Raw genomic sequence first — 23,409 nt, 5'->3', positions numbered from 1 at the left:
GCCCTCGCATACATTCCACGCATTCCACACGAGCACATACACACACGCGCATACATACACATACACGCACCACAAAACGAGACACACACGCGCACGGCACCAACACGATACCACACACCCTCCTCCTCAAAGAGTCTAAGTACCCACAACAGAATCATCCTAATCTGTAATCAGAAAACCGGACAGGCAACTTCCTTACTCTATCACTACGTCGGAGACACTCATCATCAACGCCGGAATGAGAGAAAGAAGGTCTAACATCACCAACATCCCCAACACCATCACCGGGCTCACAATCGGTACTACAACTACCTGTACTACAACTACTTGCATCACTAGATAACTCCAATTCTTTTGCTAGGCCAAAATCATCACCTAATAAGTAACCGCTACAAGACCCACCATCATGATGTGCACCAACCACACCACTCCTCTCATTACAAAGACTCAATTGGCGAAAATTCCATCTTTTACCATCTTCTAATTCAACAGCACTACCAAAAACCTTTATTACTTTTAAAGGTTTAGACCATACACTTTCACCCTTCAACACCTTCCTAGGGTTCTTCACCCTAACCAACTGACCAATCCTAACTAAAGGCCAAGCATGTCTACTACCATGATACTGCTGGTTACGATCTTGATACCTCTTAACCTCAGATCTGACTTCTTTATCAATATTCCTAGTGTTGCATTGCATTTTATCATTTCTTTTCCTCAACCACCAAGGCACTAACCCAGAGAAGGGTTTCCTACCCCTCAAGATCTCGAAAGGTGTTCTCCCTGTAGCTGAATGGGGGGTAACACGATAAGCAGTCAGCCTCTCTTGCAAAGCTTTCCTCCAAGGCAACCCTGCACTCAATGCCAATTCAATTGCTTCTTTAACCACTCTGTTGAAGCGCTCAACTTGGCCGTTGCCTTCTGGGTGATATAATGAAGATTTAATGTGTTTGATACCCATCACTTGTAAAAAATCTTCCATCTTCTGTGATACAAATTGGGGACCATTATCTGAAACTAATATTTCAGGAACACCCTCTCTTGAAAATACATCCTCTAAAAACTCAATAACCACATCAGATGACATCCCACTTACCATTCTTACCTCGGGCCATTTTGAATAATAATCCACTAGTACAATGGCATAACAGTCCATAGATGATAAAGCAGAAAATGGCCCCATAAAATCAATAGCTACTTTCTGCCACGGGTATTCAGGTAATTCTACCATAGTTAATGGTACATGTAATGGTTTAACCACTTTATCACTAGTACCACAAATCTTGCAATCCCTTACCAATCGGTCCACCATAGAATCTAACCCTGGCCACCAAAACCACTCTTTGACCCTTCTTTTCGAACTGGACATACCACCATGTCCTAAGTGGCTTTTCTCAGCAATATCTTTCCTTAAACCCACAGGGGGAACAATCCTGTCGCCTCTTAGGATAATATCATTGACAATACACAGTTCATCTCTAATCTTAGAGAATGCAACACATTCACCACGTAAATTGGACTCTCTTGGCCAACCCTCAACTATAAAACGTTTAATCTCCTTCAGAACTACATCTTTCTCCATCTCATTCATCCACGATGTTTCAGAGATACCACTAATGGCATCCTGAGTCCCAACAAGAAATACATCCTTAGTAGTAAATGCTATTTCACAATCAGTATTGGTTACAACTTCCTTAGAATCCACATTAGGTAACCTGGATAAACCATCCGCAACTACATTATCTTTACCCGGAATGTACTCTATGCTAAAATTAAACATCTGCAGCTTTGAAGCTAAGCGAGCTAACCTTGGGGTTAAGTTTTTTCCTCCCTCAGATCTTAAAATATTCACCAATGGTTTGTGATCCGTGCAAATTTTAAATTTCCTCCCCCATACATACATTCGAAATCTTTCAGCTGCCCATGAAGCAGCCAATAATTCTTTCTCAATCACGGAATAGTTCCGCTCCGCTTGGGTCAAAGTGCGTGAAGCATATGCTACTACCCATTTTTCAGACTTAACCCGCTGGGAAAATACAGCCCCAATTCCATAACCAGATGCATCCACAGATAACACACATTCAGCCGTTGGCAAAAAGGGTTTCAGACAAGGAGTAGTAACTATCTCCTTCTTCACTTCCTCAAAACATGTCTTTTGTTGCTCATCCCATGTAAAAACTACACCTCTTTTTAATAACGATCTCAAGGGTTCAACTTTTGAAGCATAGTTTTCAATAAAACGTGAATAAAATTCTGTGAGTCCAAGGAATGACATCAATTGCTCCTTGCTAGTAGGCTCCGGAACAGCTAAGATAGCATCAACATGACTGATTTTAGGTCGAATCCCATCCTTAGATATCACATGTCCTAAGTATTCAACTTCAGATTTCCCAAATACACATTTCTCGTTTTTAATGGTCAACCCACTTCTTCTCAATGCATCTAAAACCTCAAATAAACTTTTATCGTGACACTCTTTGTCTTTCCCATATATTAAAATGTCGTCTTGAAAGACCTTAGCATTTTCAATACCTTGTAAAACCCTGCAAATTTCCCTTTGGAATACAGCAGATGCACTGGCGAGACCAAATGGCATTCGTTTGTACCTAAACATTCCTTCTGTAGTAATGAAGGCAGTGCAATGTCTAGAATCGTCATCTAATACAATTTGATGGTACGCACTGGTTAAGTCAATCTTGGAAAACCAAGATGAGCCACCAACAGACGATGTAAGCTCCTGCAAATTAGGAAGAGGAAATGTGTCCACCCAGATAGCTTCATTTAAACATCTTAGGTCCACACACAGTCGCAAATCGCCATTGGATTTAAGCGAAATTACGACTGGCGAAACCCAATCCGAGCTTTCAACAGGTTCAACAATGCCATCACTACATAGTTTCTTAAGTATCTCACCTAACTTCTCCCTATAGCTGATGGGAACATTCCTAAGTTTTTGTCGAATAGGACATGCGCCCTCTCTTAATATTATTTTATGTTTGAACCCAACCATTTTGCCAATCCCATTCGAAAATACATCAGGAAATTTTTCTTGTAGGTTTGAATAAGTATTATTCTCAATGCATTCATCCTGAATAGAATAGACAGGACATTCCCGTCTGGGGTCGATTTTCATGCCCAAATCAAAAATGTGTGGCCACCCCAAAATGGTTGCACCTTTGTCGGCCACATAAATTTTACCCTGGCACGAATTACAGCCAAAGATTATTTTAGCAATTATGAATCCTTCTAAAGGTATTTTATGCCCAGTGTAACTACCAGGTCGTACATCAGGACCTAATAATGGTCTAGTAGGCCAAAGGGATTTAAACAAATCCATACCCATAATGGTGTACCATGCACAAGAGTCTTCCATGACCTTTACTTCCAAACCATCAATGGTGACAAGGCATGACGGTAATTTTTTTACCTTATTTGTCCCTTTAAGAGATTCGTCCTGTATACTACATACATCGCCTTCCACGTAGAAAGCATCATCTTGATTATTAGCATGAACACAATTAATATCATCTTGTTCATCATTTTGTAAATAGTTAACTTTAGCTTTGAAATCCCGACAAACTCTAGTAAAATGTCCCTTTTTTTTACAATTAGTGCATATTTTGTCAAGAGCTGGACACCACTTATAATTTGCTAGATGCGTCGAAGACCCACATCTAAAACACGCAAACTTTTTTGATTCACCAATTTTTACATAAGTTTTTTCATTCCCCTTTTTATTAGAATAGGATGAATAACTGGTCATCTTACTATCAGTCTTACTATCAGTCTTGGGTTTATAATTATCAACCCTATTCACAGCATTAATAGATGTAGAATCACTATCATTTTTTTCATTTCTGACTTCACGAATGCATTGGTCAGAAATTTCTACACCTCTAGCAACTTCAATTGCATTCTTCAATGAAGTGCTGCCAGATGACCATAATTTCTCCTGGATTTTTTTAGATTTAGTCTTCATAAGGATCTGGTCCCGCAAAACCTGATCGTATGTGATAGTTTCAAATTCGCAGGTGACTGCTAAACCCCTCAGAGCGGAAACAAATTGATCAATTGACTCATCACTTTTTTGAGCCCTTGAATAAAACTTAAACCTTTCCATTACTACGTTAATTTTCCTTCCAAATCTTTCCTGCATCTGTTTGACGGCACATTGATAAGCACCCATATCACCAGCATTTTCAATTTTCGGTAGATTTTTGAACTCCCTCAAACCTACAGCACCTAATCTATGCTTAAGTAGTGATACCTTCCTATCTTGAGAAGGTTCCTCTTCATTTAACACTTCAACATAAGCCTCAAACATATCAATCCAAAGATCCCATGCAATAGGAGGTTCACCAGATTCCGCCAGAAAAAATGGAGGTGGATGAATTGAAGACATTACAATTACAATATAAGGTAATACAATTTAACACTTGCAAAAATGAAGAAAGAAAAAAAATGCTTTGCGGATACTTGCGCAAACAGTTCACCAAAGTCCAAGTTAATGCAATTTTCCTTGTACAAAAAGTTCACCAAAGTTCAAATAGTGTGGAAAATGAATAAGGCTTTGTACTTGTAGCAGAAAAAATAACGTTAAAATAGTACATAAAGATGTTACCCACAACGTAGAATCAACTGGATGGCCAGCGTTAATTTTGCTTATAAACGCCGTATATATATTTATTTAAAATTAACAACTGAACGCGTTGCTTAAATGCAATGTCGAACGCGTTGCTCTGATGTTATTTTGATCGCGTTGCTCAGACGCGTTGCTCCGATGTTATTTTGATCGCGTTGCTCAGACGCTATCTTAATCTGTTGACGCGTTGAAATGATGCAAAAAAAAATACATCCAAAATGGCCACACGTTGTGCGTAATACGTGATGACACTATCACGTGACGATGACAATCAGCTACGGGAAGACTAGAGGTTCATCCGCACGCGCAACTGTTCTTCACGAGTTCAGTTCAAAAGACGCACCATACGTTGCTGTAGATGGTTTAAAGAAGGTAAACTTTTCACTTTCCACAAAATACAAGTTCAGCCAGTAGCTACTCACTGTTGTTGAAAGTCTCTTAGTAGTAATCCGTTAGCAAGTGAATAATAGCAAACCAATATTCAATGATCCAACGAAAATTTAAGATAGGAAAAAAAAATTTTTTTTTTAAGAAAATCGATGTTGCTGCTGCCAAATCCCGCTCGTCGCCATGTATTGTAAGAAGGATCCTGTAGGCAAGTAGGTTCTTCAATTGTTCTTTATTAACATTCAAGTAGTGGCGATACAGCAACACAATAGTACTTCCTCCGTCCTCCCTTCCAGTAACTGACTCCTCCAGCATTCGCCCTCGCATACATTCCACGCATTCCACAAGAGCACATACACACACGCGCATACATACACATACACGCACCACAACACGAGACACACACGCGCACGGCACCAACACGATACCACATTGTTCACCAAAAACTCACTATGTTACAAAATAATAAAACTCCCTATTTTTCTCACCTCAAGTTTACACCACATTCTCATAGAAAACACCCGAGCTGCTCCTCTCCAAACAATTGGTTGCCGAATAGCGTGAAACGCGTTCTATTTAACTTCCTGTTCTACCCAAACTAATAAGCCGTCCTATTGGCGGATCAAACGCGATTTTAGCCAATCAATGCCCGACTTCCAGAAACTGCGTTTATTCTCCGTTCGTTGCTGTGACACCCTGGTGACTCCAAACTACCTCTTGCAATAAAACTTTATCCGAGCTAACAAACCATGGTCAAACAGAGTGTTAATGTCAAATGCGCATCGATAAATGAAAACTAGAAACATTTGGAATTAATCAAAGTTCTTATACCATTCACGCGATTGCCCAACTGAGTTTAAGATACCGGAAGTCAGGCACTTTTGGCCGTGACGGGGGCGGGCCTGCAATCCGGCAGGAAGTCCCGCCCACCGCCGCCGAGGAAGAAGTGAAGCCGGCCGACTGATGGCCTCTCCGCAGCCCGGGGCTCCCATGAGTCGAGGAGAGTCCCGGGGCTGCCAACAGCAAAACAGCCAGAGTGTTGCGGGGCTCCCAGGTGCTGGAGGGAGCCCCGGAAGTGAAGTCCTGCCCCCTGGTGCCGCGATGAGATGAGCCTGCCGCAGAGAGGAGCCCGATCCCCAGCAACAGCCCGGTGAGTGCCCGACCTGCGCTGCAGAGGAGACACGGAACACGCCAAAAGGGCCCGGTGAGTGAGAGGGGAGGGGGGTGTACGCGCGTGTGTCTGTGTGTGTTCGAATGTGTCTGTGTGTGTGCGTGTGGGTCTGCGTGTGTGTATGCAGTGTGTGCGTGGCTGTGTATGTGCGCATGCGTGAGTGTGGAGTGTGTTTGCGCAAGGGAATGAGGCACGAGAGGGGCACGGCGACGTGCGCGCCCACGAGGTGAAATCCGCGCTCTGCGCTCGTGCACCCTCTCGTGTCCACATTCCCAAAATCGGGCAACATTAGTTGTCTTGCTGACAGCTTTCAATGCTTTCGCATTGAAAGCTAGGTCAGCTCGACCTAAAAAGATAGAAAACGAGAAGCTACATTCTATTTAACATCTGTAAAATGGCACCAACATGAAACTATCAGCCAATGCCCAATTTTCAGCCGACGACATGTGTCGCCATGGGGGCGTCGGGGTCTTAATATTCCAACATGGAGAATGTTGTTGACTAAGAGGCCAGGCCTGGCTGAAGGTGTCACACGTGACCTGGAGCCACTTGACACCTATGTTACTTGGAGCAGCCAAGCCAACCTTTAAGTCACTACTCGTGAGTCAGACACACATCTGCTAAATTCCATAAAACGGTTTTGAACGAGTGCACATCCTACAAGCCCACCCTGGGTGCTGCCCCAGTTGAACCAGCTGAGACCCCCCGCTGAGGCTGCAGGCTCCGCCTTGGTTAAGCTCACAGTTATCAGATCAGACTCTAGGCCAGCAGAGAAGGGAAACAGCACTTTCCTTTAAGGAAGGGATATTGGAGGCCTGTGACATAGCTTCCCCTGACATCACTTCCGGTGATATCACTCTGCGTGGTGCTGATTGCCTGCCCCAATTAGTCCCACCTCTATTGTTATTAGCGTTTGTGCCCCGGTGGTAAGTGCATTTGTTTAACACTGTGCAATGATAGAGTGCTTCAAAATGAATCACAAGTCTCTGTTCCTTTATTGCTAAACTGGGGAAAGGAGGAGCTATCCGTCCAGTAATTGACATGCAAGTATGCAAGCAGGACACCCCAGGTCAATCCTAGCTTCACTGCTTTACCAGATTGTGTGATCTTGGACAATTCATTTACTTCACGTTGACTCTTTTACATCTTCTTACTCGATAATCGCGTTTGGGAGCGCCTCCACATGATTCAGGGTTCAGGATGTCTGCGGATTCAAATCCTCTCTGGTATATTCTTTCAAAGACTATATAATGTTGCTCCTTCACAATAACAATATAGGCTAAATAGGGGCACGTCATATCTGACATATGGTGGTTCACTCAAAGCCTTTGTAGGACATGGCGGGGTCGCTCATGAAGGCTTCTGATCTCATGTTTACAGACTATTATTTCTAATGGCAGTGAATACAAGTGCATCATCTGAAACACTAAAGTAAAACTCTTGTACATGACAAAGGGACACACTTGTTGGATTCTGAAGCCCTTCTGGTATCACGCTCAACCTTTGTTGCACAAATGACTCTTCAAATGTTTTAATTGCTCGGCGCCTGATCAGACTTTACTCTCCTTCAACAAAATGTCTCGATTTCTCATCTCTATTCCTCGCCCCCTGCATGGACATAGTGCACAATTAAATACGGAATGATGTCTGTTGATTTTGTTTGTAAACAATGAATGAAAATCCTTTACGCACTTTCTTGGATTTTCTTGAAACTTTGAGTTACTGTCTTGAGTATTTCGTTGTAGAATTGCATTCATAGGTTTTTGTCAGGCTCTGCGTAACTGTGGTATCCGCTGACACTGGGGTACCACTTTAAACAGTAATACTGCGCCGCATCTGTGATCTTGGCATCTTTTATAATGAGCTGGTACTCGGTTCCGGCGCTGTCCACTGCAGCAGTGAAGTGGTCAGATGACATCCCAGGGCCATATTCAGGTTTGCTCCAGGAGTGATGGTGACTCAGAATGAGCTTTGGGGCTTCTCCTGGGGTCTGTCTGTAGAATGATACAGCATAGCCCTCTTTCTCCCCAACCTCACAGCCAATCGTGGCCCTTTGTCCAAGGCTGACCTCAGCCGTGGGAGATATCACAGGTTTCTGGGACAATACATCTGAAAAGTGAGAGAGAGAAATACATTTATGAACACTAGCTGTGTAAAGAATCATGGTTTATGCATGGCTCTCAGAAAAAGGAAAACCTACTTCAGATCCTGCTTACTTACAGGGTGTCCACAGCAGGACACAGAAGGCCAGGGTCTGCAGCAGCCTCATTCTTTCAGGGTCGGGGGCTCCTTTCTGGACCTTGAGCACAGAGATGTACAAAAGGCGAAGTCTGAGAAGCTTAATATATGCATCAGTCCCCCAGGGGGACCGAGAGGCAGGTATGCAAATATGAAATGCACTTCACACATCACTGGACCGAACAGGAACACAGAAACTGGCTATATTCACAGATTTAATTTAAGGTCTTGCTGCATACGAGTTAAACACTTTTGCTGCTTTGCAACAAGAAATCAATACGTCACATTTAATTTCTTTTACAAGATTGCCGGTTCTGTAATATTAGAGGACGCCTTTAAACAGCCAAGTGACACTCTCGATTTGAAAGCATTAAGGGTGAAATTCATGAATCTACAAAAAGACAGAACACTCTTTCTGTAACGTTGAGGATCCACTAACATTTGTCACTGACAAACTTTTCGGAGAGCCAGGGCAGCGGGCGTGCATGCAGTAATAACTAAAGACATTTATGACTGACAGAGAAGCTCTACTAAACTCTGTGAAGATCTGCCACTTTCAGAGAGTGGACATTTCATCCAGGAAAAGGCTGGAAGATGTTTGTTAATTATAGCACACTTTGTGCATTATCCCCCACCTCCCACTTACATAAAGCAACAAACAAGATACACAGCTCGACCCAGACTACGCATACTGCAAAGCTTGCTGTTCACTAAACTTGTGTTGAGATGTTTAAGTTGCTTGGGAAGACTCCAGGTTGTAGGGATGAGTCAGTGTTTGCTTTGTCTGTTACAGGAGGAGAGGATCTGTAAGCTACAGGCTGCAGGTTCGAAGTGGGTGGTGTTTATGAAGAATTACATCAAGCTTCAGAACATTTAATAATCAAGAAAGGGAGGTGCTTTTAAGAACATCCTTTAGAAACCTGCAGTACTTAAATCCACACAACCTTGTATTACAGGGTTCAGTGGTGCCCTGGTGCTGTCTGAACTAGACATTTAATTTGGACAAGACCCAAATTATAGAACGTGGAAGACTCAGTGAGATGTAAATATCTTTTGAAAGCATAAAAGATTGATATTTGGAAGCTAAACTTAGCTACCTCTGTAAAAGTTTCATTATTTCAAAACATCCCCAAAGAATCTCTTCTCTGATCTGAATCCTTTCCTTTCCTAGTCATCAGTGAATTCTCTTCATGTTTAACACCACGTGAGACTTTTGTGAAGAGTTGGCCTCATTTTCATCCTTAAAATTCAGGGCATTTATAACTGTATTAGATGTGTACAAAAACATTCAGCTCCATCTCTCCACATTGACCCACAAGAGAACAAGTCGCCTTGCTGGTGACTGTGCCCAGCCGCAGCAAAAGAAGCCGCAGAGTGTCTCCTGACTGTACTCAGTCAAGATGTTGGATGAATCCTGCCTAACAGCTCTGCGGGAAGCTCTCGCCTTCCATGACAGATCTAATGTTGGCACGAGTTCACAGCTCACTGGCTAATGGGGCCAACATGGTTCATGGGTATAAAGTTCACTGGGCACCCTAATTTATCATTTAAGCTCTTTTGTGCTCGCCCATGCACCTTGCGTCATGGTTTGGTCTTTTAACACTTCCTGAATGGCTAATGGTAGCCCACTCTTGTACCTAGGAGAAATATATTTTTCCATAAGCGAGAGGCACTAGCCACTTGTGTCATCCTGACAAGAGGCAAACACTTCTGATCATAAATTAAGTTATACACCTCCACTTTCAGGCCAAAATCAATTCTTTACAATGCCACATCTAAATGCTGCTATTTGGGTACTATTATAATGCAGAGCAGAGTGCATTACAAGAGTGCGTTAAAAAATCAGTGCACTTGTAAAGCCGCAACAGGACCCTCATCGCCGCGATGCCTTCCAATAGTCCATCCTGTGGTGTTATGCAAATTGGTGCTTGCATAAGAATGTCTTGACCAGCCTGTTGAACAATGAATGTCCTAGCTAGAGTACCATTTTGATCTATGTTGACAGTGGTGAAAACATGACCCTGTATTTTGTCTGTTCTTCAGATGATCACAGTTCTGTTGTGTAATGTCATGTTATAATATGTTATTTGTGTTTATTGTAAAGCGCACAAACCCATAAGCTCTGGTCCCTCGGATCAGTTACTGGGTGCAATGATGGAGATGTTACAAATTTAATAGCCAAGGATTTAGCTTTTCTCCTAAACATAGGCATGGAAGGTTGAAAATGTAGACGTAAAGGAAGTTTGGCTGCACAGACGGATCTTCACCAAGTTCGTTCCTTGCGAGGACCAGGAAGTAAAGAAGGAATTGTCCTTCTGGGCTTAAAGAGCTAGGAGCATGATACAAGCTCAATTTAGAAACTAGGAACGGTGCAGACAAGAATATAGAGATTTATGAATGATGGTTAGAGATTCTGGAGCCAGTAAATTGATGCAAGTTAGGGGAGATAGGTTGCCACTTCTTGAAGTCAGTGATCAGTCTGGCTGCTGTGCTTTGTATGAGCTGGAGATGATTTAAGGATTTCTTGTGCAAGATGAGAAAGATAATATTACCATAATCCAGCTCAGATTGCATGACAGCATTGATGATTTGGATATGGAACGAAGAATCAATAAAAAGCAGAATATGCAGAAAAGTTATTAAAAATACAGGAACTACTTACCGTAAGAGATCTTAAGGTTGAGGGCTAACTTCTCATCCAAGATAATTGTAAAGTTATAGACAGTTTTAACTGGATGGGGGCGAGGAACTAGCCAGTTAATGTCAGTCGAGCCAGGAGATAAGAGGTTGGAAAAACACAACTCAGATTTTGATGAGTTCAGTTTTGAAACATTTGTAGACATCCACCAACACAGGTTGAGGCAGGTGAACTCTGAAACCATTCTGAAGAGTTCTTTGACCATTTAGGAGCATTTGTTATTCTGTTGGTGCGTGTAATAGATGTTTTTCTGACTTCATGGCCTCTTTGTATTCCAGTTATTGGTTTTCAAATAAAACACGTGGATCCATGGAGTAGCTTTTCCTCCAGCTCCTTTCGACACATTAGGGGCCAGATGTAGGTAAGTAACATTTACCGAATCTTAATTACCGAAAATTACCGAATTTTACCGATTCGGTAATTAAGATTCGGTAAATGTGAGGGGTTGGTATGTAGGGAATCCAGATGTTCCCTTTTACCGAATCGGTAAAATTCGGTATTTACCGATTCGGTAAATACCGAATCGGTAAAGCCTATTGATTCCTATGGGCTTCAAAGCCCATAGAAATCAATAGTCTTTACCAATTCGGTATTTACCGAATCGGTAAATACCGAATTTCACAAGGGTGCAGGGGGTGTCACTTTGACACCCCCTGGCACCCCCTAAACAGGATTGGGTGCCATGTGGCAGGCATACAAGCCCTAGGGGCAGGTCTGCCTGTCATATGGCACAGGTGTGCATGCACACATGTGCATGCACACCAGAATCGGTATTTTACCATCAAATAGTATTTGATGGTAAAATACCGATTCTGTAATGCTTGTGGGACTCAGAAGAGTCCCACCTACATATCAATTTTACCGAATCGGAAAAAATACCGATTCGGTATTTTACAGAATCGGTAAATTTACCGATCGGTAAATTTACCGATTCTGTAAAATACAGGGCCCTACATCTCAAATTGCATTTACCGGTCGGTAACGGCCGAATTCGGCCGTTACCGACCGGTAAATGCCTACCATTTGGCCCCGAGTTGCTAGTTTCATAGAGCCACATGCATCAAAGTGAGGAGATGCGATTCCTAAATTCCAATTTTTAAGGAATCGCAATTTAGGAATCGCAATTCCTTATGCATGTAGGAATCGCAAAAGAATTGCGATTCCCAGACATTCCTTAATTGCGACTCACAAATTGCAATTCGCTATTAAGTAATGGCTTCCTATTAATTCCTATGGGCCTAGTGGCCCATAGGAATGAATGGGATTGCATGCGCAATTTGTGAGTACCAAATAGGTACTCGCAAATTGCGCATGCAATTTAAAGGGTGCAAGGGGGCAAAAAGGCCACCTGGATGGACCCCCAAAAAGGTAGCTATGCACTTGTGGTGTACACACATGCCCTAAGGGCATGTGTGTGCACCACAATGTACTTTGAAAAATGCATTTATTTGCATTTTTCAAAGGAATTGCAGATTACCATCAAATTGAAGTTGATGGTAATTTGCGATTTCAATTTGTGAAAATGAAATTTGCGAATGCAATATGTATCATGTTTAGGAAATCACAATTTGTGTTTTTCTCAATGCATTCACAGTTTAGGTAATCGCAAAAAATGGCACGTTTGCGACCAGTAAAATGCTTGATGCATGCGCCCCATAATACCTAGTTATTTAATGGACAAAAGATTTTCTTTATGTGTAAAAGTCCTAGCAGTTTTAATAGACCATGTGTATCGTAATGGAGCACCCTGATTGACCATTTCAGATAATGCAGCGTTAATGATTGAAAAATGATGATCTGGATTTTTATGGATGAAAACTATTTGTGCAGTTAAGAAACTAATTTTTAATACTTTCACAAAAATTTATCTGGTTTCATTTGTTATGGAGATTCAGGAGACAATTAATACACAACACTAATAATCAATTCACACAAACAAATTCGCATTTGCAAGAAAAGAAAAAGGGAAACAGAATCAGGGAGAACGATAAATCAGATAAATCAAAAAAATCTTTAAAAAAATATCACACATTTATTATAAATATATAGCGTTAAAAAGCACGCTCAGGTAAATGTTTGCTGGTATACAAAACAATACATTACAGAGGGACCAGACAGAATGGCAAACAACAAATATGTTACAATGAAGATACAACATATACAAAAATTATGTGTCCTCTGAATTTGATTAGCCACATATGCGTCAACGGCGTTTCCCGCTATTTAGTTGTGCGGTCCTCATGAGGACAAAATTGTTCACTGAGAGTCAAGCAATTTCTGCAATTACAAATACATTTATCAAAATTACTGGTTTGGACTCCCTTGAAAAAAAGAAGAAAAAAGAGAAGAAAAGCAGAGAAAAGAAGAAAATCATGTTGTTTTAGTTAAAAGATTTCAGCCAAACTCACCAGAGAAAAAAAGGGAGAAGAAAGGTTTCTATGCACCTCTAGTCAAAAAGGCTACCAACACCAAAAGTATATTAGTTTCAGAAAATTCACCTGTATTAAAATTACTGTGCGAGCGATCCCATTGATTTAGAAATGCTCTCAAGGAAAGTTCATATCCACAGTCTGCTGTAAACAGAAAAATCAGATAAACAGCCAATCTAAATTCATAGGGACATCTACAAAAGCCATGGGATGACCACTTACTTTAAAAATGGTAATCAATACCACAAAGCAGGGTATCAGCTTCAAAGCTTCGTGTTCGTCCAAAAATTGCAAACAGGGAATGAATATTCAATCTTCAGTCACCAATTTCATCCGGCAGTGAGCTTTAAAGAAGAAGGGGGGAAGAATTAGCTATGTCTGTATATAGCGCTTTATTCAATTGAAAAACCATTAAGGTCTCTCCAGAAACAAGCCACTATGTAGACATAAAAAGGTAAGTATATCCTCCACGTGTGTTAAATATAATTGACAAAAAATCTCAGTGACTAATGTGGGCACAGCCTCATAATATCATAGATAAACCAGAATATATATTGCCAGCATAGCCGTATTTTGCTGGCTTGGATGTCTGTGCAAAAACGCCTAAAACGTGTGAGACTAAAAGTTAGATCAATTTCAAGTCGGGCGCTATAAGCAATGTAGTTCAGCACATTGCATCCAACCGTTTGGTAGGAGATGTGCATACTGTGCATCAAAGGCACACACCAATATTGGAAGTAAATAACTATGGGCCGTCACAAAGTTACGAGAAAAGCTCCGTGTCCCACCATAACAATGAGCAAATCATGTCATATTCAGCAACGCCCATAAACCAATCAGTGACTTGTAGGCTATTGTGCCCAAAGCATAGTAATTAGTTAAAGAAGTTCTCCCCGGCATAACTTAACCGAAAGATCCTTGCTGCCTCTCGAACATAGCCTCATGATTAACAAAAAATCGAAGAAGGACTACACACTCACAAAGGACAGGTGCCATATTCGATAAGTCAAAAAGCACCTAATCGGGTTATTGATCCGGGCGCAAATTAAGTCCCGCCAAACCTGCGTCTATATTTCATACCAAAATCAAGAAAATTGTTTAGTAAACATAAATATAGAAAAGAGGTTATTAGAAAAGAAACTTTTTAGGGATTAGTATAAGGGAAAAAGTTATGTTTGAACAATGCAGTCCCAGTCACAATGTACATGGAGCCATGGACATATGCAAATATGTAACACATATTCATACAATGTTCCAAAGTCATAACAAATAAATGAACATATACTATAAATAATGTGTTATGCATCCAAAAAGACATCAAAAAATAATTCACAGTAATATTTCAAAAGTGTTGTCACAATAAACAATCTTCTTCACAATGGATGAGCAGATAACATCAATAGCAGATATCTACATTATATCTACCCATAGATTACAGAGTGACACTCCTCCATTGAGTTCAGACCGCAATTTATACTGTTACATCGGAGCATCCAACGGCATTCGGCTTTATTTAAAATACCTGTGATGCTACTGCCTCTAGCAGAGACATGCACTACCTCAATGACCTGCCAACGCATTTTGGATGGGGCATGTTTCAGTTCCAAATAATGGGCCACTAGGTGTGCATTCTCAGTTTGGCAACGAATGCGACTCTTATGTTGTGTCAGACGTGTCTTGATTTTTTGAGTTGTCTGTCCAACATAAATAAGGTCACATGGACACCAAATCGCGTATACAACATTTTTTGTGTTGCAGTTAGAGTAGTCTTTCAGTTCATGTACAATATTCCCATGTAAAAATTGTTTGGTATTCAGACTAGAATCACACATTTAGCAGCCGCCACATTTGTAGTGTCCTAGTAATTTACTCAGCCCCCAAAGTGTTGTAAGACTGGGGGTTTCAGGTTTAGGGAGAGCCGCCCTCACAAGATGGTCTCTGAGGTTTTTTCCTCTTTTATAAGAGAACAAAGGTTGTTCATGTGTGATGCCTGTTGCCAACACCAATGGCCAATGTTGTCTAATAATTGCTGAGACTTTGTTACTTCGTGTTCCAAATGTAGTCACACATGGAATCCGATTAGTTTGTTTTCTGTTTTTAGGGGTTAGTAAGAACTCGCGATGGTTATACCATGCTCTCTTCATGGATCTTTTGACTAGCTTCCGCAAATAACCGCATTTTGTAAGTTTTTCTGACAAAATTTTAGCCTCTATGAAATAATCTTCTTTAAATAATCAGTTTCTGCAAATACGCAAAAACTGCCCAAAGGGCAAACCATCCCGCAGTCCCCTGGGGTGGTTACTTGAATATTCCAAGAGTGTATTTCGGGCTGTTGGTTTTGTAAATAATTTTGTAGACAGTTTCCCATCAAAGGGGAAGATAGTAAGATCAAGGAAGTCAACATGGGACTTGCTGCAATTAGAGGAGAACTTCAAATCAGGGGAGCATCGATTAAGCCAGTCCAAAAACAAAGATAAATCTAACTCAGTCCCTGTCCAAATGAAAAAAATATCGTCAATGTACCGTCGCCAATGACGGATGTGGTCAAAATAAGGATTATTAGTGGAGTAATAAGCAATCCTTTTATCAAAATTATCAACAGAAAGTATGGCAAAATTAGGGGCATAAGAAGCCCCAATCGAAGTGCCCTTCACCTGTAAATAATAATATCTGTCAAATTCAAAGTAATTAAGGGTTCAAAGAAATAGTCAAAAGTTCAACAATAAAGTCAGTTGGGACTGGCACAGGTGGTGGTCGAGTATCCAGAATGGTACGAATAATTTCAATGCCTTCACGTTGCGGAATGTTGGTGTACAAGGATTCTAAATCCAAGCACACCAACAATTCCGGGGCTGGACAAAATTGCATCACTTCCAGCTGGGAGATGATATCTCCACTATCCCGCACATAGCTGCGGGTACTGGTGGCAAAGTCTTTAATAAATATGTTGATGTATTTACAAAGATGCTCTAGAACCGACCCACAGCCAGAGACTATGGGCTGGCCCGGAGGGTTGTTAAGGTCCTTATGCACTTTAGGAAGTGTATACAGGACAGGAGTCCTGGGAGATTTGCAATTAAGGTAAGCAAATTCCTTGTCACTTAGATAACCAGCCGTTTTAGCAATAGATTGCAACACTATACCCCCTCCCTTATCTGAAGGTTTTATAATTACTTCTTGGTTTTGTTTTAAGTTCTGCAGGGCCTTCTGCTCAATATAGGAGATGTTATAGGGGATATATTCAAAGTCTTTATGTAAAGCTGAGACTTCTTTTAAGACCAGAGACTCGAATGCCCCCCTTCTTCTTTAAAGCTCACAGCCGGGTGAAATTGATGACTGAAGATTGAATCTTCATTCCCTGTTTGCAATTTTTGCACAAACACGAAGCTTTGAAGCTGATACCCTGCTTCGTGGTATTGATTACCATTTTTTAAGTAAGTGGTCATCCCAATGTCTTTTGTAGATGTCCCTATGAGAGGTGAATAGAAACATTTTTTCTCCCTTTTTTTCTCTGGTGAGTTTGGCTAAAATCTTTTAACTAAAACAGCATGATTTTCTTCTTTTCTCTGCTTTTCTTCTCTTTTTTCTTCTTTTTTTCAAGGGAGTCCAAACCAGTAATTTTGATAAATGTATTTGTAATTGCAGAAATTGCTTGACTCTCAGTGAACAATTTTGTCCTGATGATGACCGCACAACTAAATAGCGTTTGAAACGCCGTCGACGCATATGTGGCTAATCAAATTCAGAGGACAAATAATTTTTGTATATGTTGTATCTTCATTGTAACATATTTGTTGTTTGCCATTCTGTCTGGTTCCTCTGTAATGTATTGGTTTGTATACAAGCAAACATTTACCTGAGCGTGCTTATTTAACTCTATATATTTATAATAAATTTGTGATATTTTTCTAAAGATTTTTTTGATTTATCTGATTTATGGTTCTCCCTGATTCTGTTTCCCTTTTTCCTTTCTTGCAAATGCGAATTTGTTTGTGTGAATTGATTATTAGTGTTGCTTATTAATTGTCTCCTGAACTGTTGTTAGGAATATATATATTGACTGCCCCTGGTTCAGGTTGGTGGGTGCCCCTGTAGTTTTTCATGATTTGAGCACAGTTGGTTGACTGTGAGGGCTTTTTGGCCTTGATATTTTGCCTAAGTAACGATGGCTAATATTGATGCCACTACTTATTCAGAGGAGTACATTTCAAGAATAAAGAATGGTCCGTCACTGCTGGGATCAGCGGTGACACAACCTGTTATTAATGAAGCCCAAGCATTGCTTGAAGAGCTGGAGCAATGTCGTAAAAAACATGTACGAACTACACTACATGCCCTGATGATGACGGAGTATTTAAAAAAAGACGTGATTCCGATGGGCTTACAGGTGCGGAATGTATCTGTAATATTTACTAATGACCCGAAGTTCAGAAATGGGTTTAGCCATATCGGTGTTACATGCTCACGTCATTGGCTAGTCCATGGCATCAATACTGCTATGGAACATAGCAAAAAAGAATTAGAAATCATTGCAGATTTAAAAAAACGTCTGTCAGAAGGAAATGTAGTTACTGATGCTAAGGCAGCACTTGAAAAAGTCATTAAAACCATCGATGAATTTGAGAAAATTGAACGTAATAAAAAAACCAACAAGATTCAGAAAGACATAACTAATTTCCACCAAACCCGGTTTCATCCTTATCTGGCTGATGAATTTTTTACTCAACCAAGGCAACAATATTCTGAGAATTACCCTACATGGGGACGGTTCAAGAGGAATAATGCAATCACATTTTCTGACTCTTCTGTGAATTCAGTGAACGAGTCTGACACTGACATTAATGCTCGCCCTGGTCCCTCAAATGGTAATTATGCGCCTTTTTTAGAACAACGCGGACAGGGAAGTGGGAAAGGGAAAACACGTGCCCCCCCACCCCAAGCTCCACCCCAACAGTGGAACTTCCAAGCAGGAGAGAGAGAGACACGTCGGAAGTTTTATCAGTGGGGACCCCCCCAATAGAAGATGTGGGTCCTAATACTTCTGAGATTATTCCTATTTTTAATTTATCCAACCATTTGTTGTCTTCAGCTGTGATTTCTCTTTTGACTGAGGGACTTAGCTTTGTACCAACTGAGAAAACATGTCTATTTGAGGTACAGATGGAACTACTACAATTTTTTTTGTAGGCGACGTCTGAAAGCTTTCTTTCAGAATAATACCATGTCTACAACTTTGAATTTCTCTGGATTGCGTCCTCCTTCTGTGTTTAATCCACCTACAAGTAGGATGCCCGTGGAACTATTGCCATTCGAGTCTCTGGTCTTCAAAGAAGTCTCAGCTTTACATAAAGACTTTGAATATATCCCCTATAACATCTCCCATATTGAGCGGAAGGCCCTGCAGAACTTAAAACAAAACAAAGAAGTAATTATAAAACCTGCAGATAAGGGAGGGGGTATAGTGTTGCAATCTATGGATAATTATAAAGCTGAGGTAAAACGCCAATTCAACAATGGCAATCATTATTTGACTTTGAGAACGAATCCGCTATCAGAAATTCAGGGACTTATTACCAATGTGACATCTATTGCTAAAACGGCTGGTTATCTAAGTGACAAGGAGTTGCTTACCTTAATTGCAAATCTCCCAGGACTCCTCTCCTGTATACACTTCCGAAAGTGCATAAGGACTTTAACAACCATCCGGGCCGGCCCATAGTCTCTGGCTGTGGGTCGGTCCTAGAGCCTCTTTGTAAATACATCAACATATTTATTAAAGACTTTGCCACGAGTACCCGCAGCTATGTGTGGGATAGTGGAGATATCATCTCCCAGCTGGAAGTGATGCAATTTTGTCCAGCCTCGGAATATTTGGTGTGCCTGGATTTATAATCCTTGTACACCAACATTCCGCAATGCGAAGGGATTGAAGTTATTTGGACCATTCTGGATACTCGACCAGCACCTGTGCCAGTCCCAACTGACTTTATTGTTGAACTTTTGACTATTTCTTTGACACGTAGTTACATTGAATTTGACGGACATTATTATTTACAGGTGAAGGGCACTTCGATGGGGGCTTCTTATGCCCCTAATTTTGCTATACTTTTGGTTGATAATTTTGAAAAAAGGTTTGTTAATGACTCCACTAATAATCCTTATTTTGACCACATCCGTCATTGGCGACGGTACATTGATGATATTTTTTTCATTTGGACAGGGACTGAGTTAGATTTATCTTTGTTTTTGGACTGGCTTAATCGATACTCCCCTGATTTGAAGATCTCCTCTAATTGCAGCAAGTCCCATGTTGACTTCCTGGATCTGACTATCTTCCCCTATGATGGGAAACTGTCTACAAAATTATTTACAAAACCAACAGCCCGAAATACACTCTTGGAATATTCAAGTAACCACCCCAGGGGACTGCGGGGTGGTTTGCCATTTGGGCAGGTTTTGCGTATTCACAGAAACTGTTTATTTAAAGAAAATTATTTCATAGAGGCTAAAATTTTGTCAGAAAAACTTAGAAAACGCGGTTATTCGCGGAAGCTAGTCAAAAGATCCATGAAGAGAGCATGGTATAACCATCGCGAGTTCTTACTAACTCCTACAAACAGGAAACAAACTAATCGGATTCCATGTGTGACTACATTTGAAACACGAAGTAACAAAGTCTCAGCAATTATTTAAAACATTGGCCATTGGTGTTGGCAACAGGCATCACACATGAACAACCTTTGTTCTCTTATAAAAGAGGAAAAAACCTCAGAGACCATCTTGTGAGGGCGGCTCTCCCTAAACCTGAAACCCCCAGTCTTACAACACTTTACGGGGCTGAGTAAATTACTAGGACACTACAAATGTGGCGGCTGCTAAATGTGTGATTCTAGTCTGAATACGAAACAATTTTTACATGGGAATATTGTACATGAACTGAAAGACTACTCTAACTGCAACACAAAAAATGTTGTATACGCGATTTGGTGTCCATGTGACCTTATTTATGTTGGACAGACAACTCAAACAATCAAGACACGTCTGACACAACATAAGAGTCGCATTCGTTGCCAAACTGAGAATGCACCCCTAGTGGCCCATTATTTGGAACTGAAACATGCCCCATCCGAAATGCGTTGGCAGGTCATTGAGGTAGTGCATGTCTCTGCTAGAGGCGGTAGCATCACAGGTATTTTAAATAAAGCTGAATGCATTGGATGCTCCGATGTAACAGTATAAATTGCGGTCTGAACTCAATGGAGGAGTGTCACTCTGTAATCTATGGGTAGATATATGTAGATATCTGCTATTGATGTTATCTGCTCATCCATTGTGAAGAAGATTGTTTATTGTGACAACACTATTGAAATATTACTGTGAATTATTTTTTTCATGTCTTTTTGGATGCATAACACATTATTTATAGTATATGTTCATTTATTTGTTATGACTTTAGAACATTGTATGAATGTGTGTTACATATTTGCATATGTCCATGGCTCCATGTACATTGTGACTGGGTCTGCCTTGTTCAAACATAACTTTTTCCCTTATACTAATCTCTAAAAAGTTTCTTTTCTAATAACCTCTTTTCTATATTTATGTTTACTAAACAATTTTCTTGATTTTGGTATGAAATATAGACCCAGGTTTGGCTGGACTTAATTTGCGCCCGGATCAATAACCCGATTAGGTGCTTTTTGACTCATCGAATATGGCACCTGTCCTTTGTGAGTCTGTAGTCCTTCGTCGATTTTTTGTTAATCGTGAGGGTATGTTCGAGTGGCAGCAAGGAGCTTCGATAAGGTTATGCCGGGGAGAACTTCTCTAACTAATTACTATGCTTTGGGCACGATAGCCTACAAGTCACTGATTGGTTTATGGGCGTTGATGAATACAACATGGTTTGCTCGTTGTTATGGGGGGACACAGAGTTTTTCTCGTAACTTTGTGACGGCCCATAGTTATTTACTTCTAATATTGGTATGTGCCTTTGATGCACAGTATGCACATCTGTTGCCAAACGGTTGGATGCAATGTGATAGACTACATTGCTTATAGTGCCCGACTTGAAATTGATCTAACTTTTAGTCACACACGTTTTAGGTGTTTTTGCACAGATATCCAAGCCAGCAAAATAGGGCCATGCTGGTAATATAAATCCTGGTTTATCTATGATATTATGAGGCTGTGCCCACACTAGTCACTGAGCTTTATTGTTAATTATATTTAACACACGTGGAGGATATACTTACCTTTTTATGTCTACATAGTGGCTTGTTTCTGGAGAGACCTTAATGGTTTTTCAATTGAATAAAGCGGTATATACAGACATAGCTAATTTTTCCCCCCTTCTTCTTTAAAGCTCACTGCCGGGCGAAGTTGATGACTGAAGATTGAATCTTCCTTCCCTGTTTGCAATTTTCGCACAAACAAGAAGCTTTGAAGCTGATACCCTGCTTCGTGGTATTGATTACCATTTTTGGAAGTAAGTGGTCATCCCAATGGCTTTTGTAGATGTCCCTATGAATTTAGATTGGCTGTTTATCTTATTTTTCTGTTTACAGCAGACTGTGGATATGAACTTTCCTTGAGAGCATTTCTAAATCAATGGGATCGCTCGCACAGTAATTTTAATACAGTTGAATTTTCTGAAATTAATATAATTTTGGTGTTGGTAGCCTTTTTCACTAGAAAGGTTAATAGAAACCTTTTTTCTTCCTTTTTTTTCTCTGGTGAGTTTGGCTGAAATCTTTTAACTAAAACAACATGATTTTCTTCTTTTCTCTTCTTTTTTCTTCTTTTTTTCAAGGGAGTCCAAACCAGTAATTTTGATAAATGTATTTGTAATTGCAGAAATTGCTTGAGGCTCAGTGAACAATTTTGTCCTGATGAGGACCGCACAACAAATAGCGGTTGAAACGCCGTTGACGCATATGTGGCTAATCAAATTCAGAGGACACATAATTTTTGTATATGTTGTATCTTCATTGTAACATATTTGTTGTTTGCCATTCTGTCTGGTCCCTCTGTAATGTATTGTTTTGTATACCAGCAAACATTTACCTGAGCGTGCTTTTTTAACGCTATATATTTATAATAAATTTGTGTTATTTTTTTAAAGATTTTTTGATTTATCTGATTTATCGTTCTCCCTGATTCTTTTTCCCTTTTTCCTTTATTGCAAATGCGAATTTGTTTGTGTGAATTGAATATTAGTGTTGTGTATTAATTGTCTCCTTAACTGTTGTTAGGAATATATATTGACTGTCCCTGGTTCAGGTTGGTGGGTGCCCCTGTTGTTGTTCATGATTTGTTATGGAGAGACACCGTAGTAATGCTCCATGTGGGAGTTGTACTCTGCCATGAGATTTAAAATGGACTAAACAAGTAGTTTGACCAGTTTAGGGTAAAGGGATTGGACGTGAGGTTAAAAGTCTCAGACGCACTTATAGGGTCCAGTAAGTTCCCTGGCTCATGTGGAGGAATATATTTCTGTAGGTGCTGACCTGATAATATTGGATTGGCAAGAAATAATTCTGCAGCTTCTGCGGGTGAATCTAACTTAAGATTAAGAACATCAAATAACAAAGCGGAATTATGGAATAGTAAGAACTGGCATAGAAAATTAGAAAGAACAAGCAATTCATGAGGTGTGTTGAGTGTTCTATAATGGAGGATAGTGAGAATGGACTAGTTTGTATAAGTGACATAGGCAATGAGAATGGCCACATTAATAGCAGTAAATTTGATATGCTTATTCAAGACATATTATTAGTTTAGGGTGAAATCTATTAATATATTACTACCTACTCCAACTGATGACTGTATGATGCCTGTGTGA

The 23,409-nt window shown here is 40.3% G+C and overlaps 1 protein-coding gene and 1 long non-coding RNA gene across 5 annotated transcripts in view; one reads left to right on the top strand and one right to left on the bottom strand.

Moving 5' to 3' along the window:
- The window catches only part of SIRPB2 (signal regulatory protein beta 2), a 620,501-nt gene that overhangs the window by 513,398 nt on the left and 83,694 nt on the right, over window positions 1–23,409 (bottom strand). Inside the window, exon 1 of one of the 4 annotated variants that reach the window (XM_086947486.1) lies at window positions 8,421–8,493. The exons of the other annotated variants lie outside the window; for them this stretch is intronic. Within the exon in view, the coding sequence (XP_086803612.1) occupies window positions 8,421–8,469 (49 nt within the window). The 5' untranslated portion in view covers window positions 8,470–8,493. Of the gene's footprint in view, window positions 1–8,420; window positions 8,494–23,409 lie in introns of those variants that run through there. 4 annotated transcript variants of the gene reach the window in all.
- The window catches only part of LOC147673592 (uncharacterized), an 80,578-nt gene continuing 79,099 nt past the window's right edge, over window positions 21,931–23,409 (top strand). The window contains exon 1 of the long non-coding RNA XR_015302628.1: window positions 21,931–22,053. This is a non-coding gene — a long non-coding RNA (uncharacterized LOC147673592). The remainder of the gene's footprint in view (window positions 22,054–23,409) is intronic.

The sequence above is a fragment of the Lissotriton vulgaris genome, chromosome 12, assembly GCF_964263255.1.
Source record: "Lissotriton vulgaris chromosome 12, aLisVul1.2, whole genome shotgun sequence".
Classification (NCBI taxonomy): domain Eukaryota; kingdom Metazoa; phylum Chordata; class Amphibia; order Caudata; family Salamandridae; genus Lissotriton; species Lissotriton vulgaris.
Note: the sequence above shows the minus strand (reverse complement) of the source record. Positions and strands in the feature narration are given on the sequence as shown.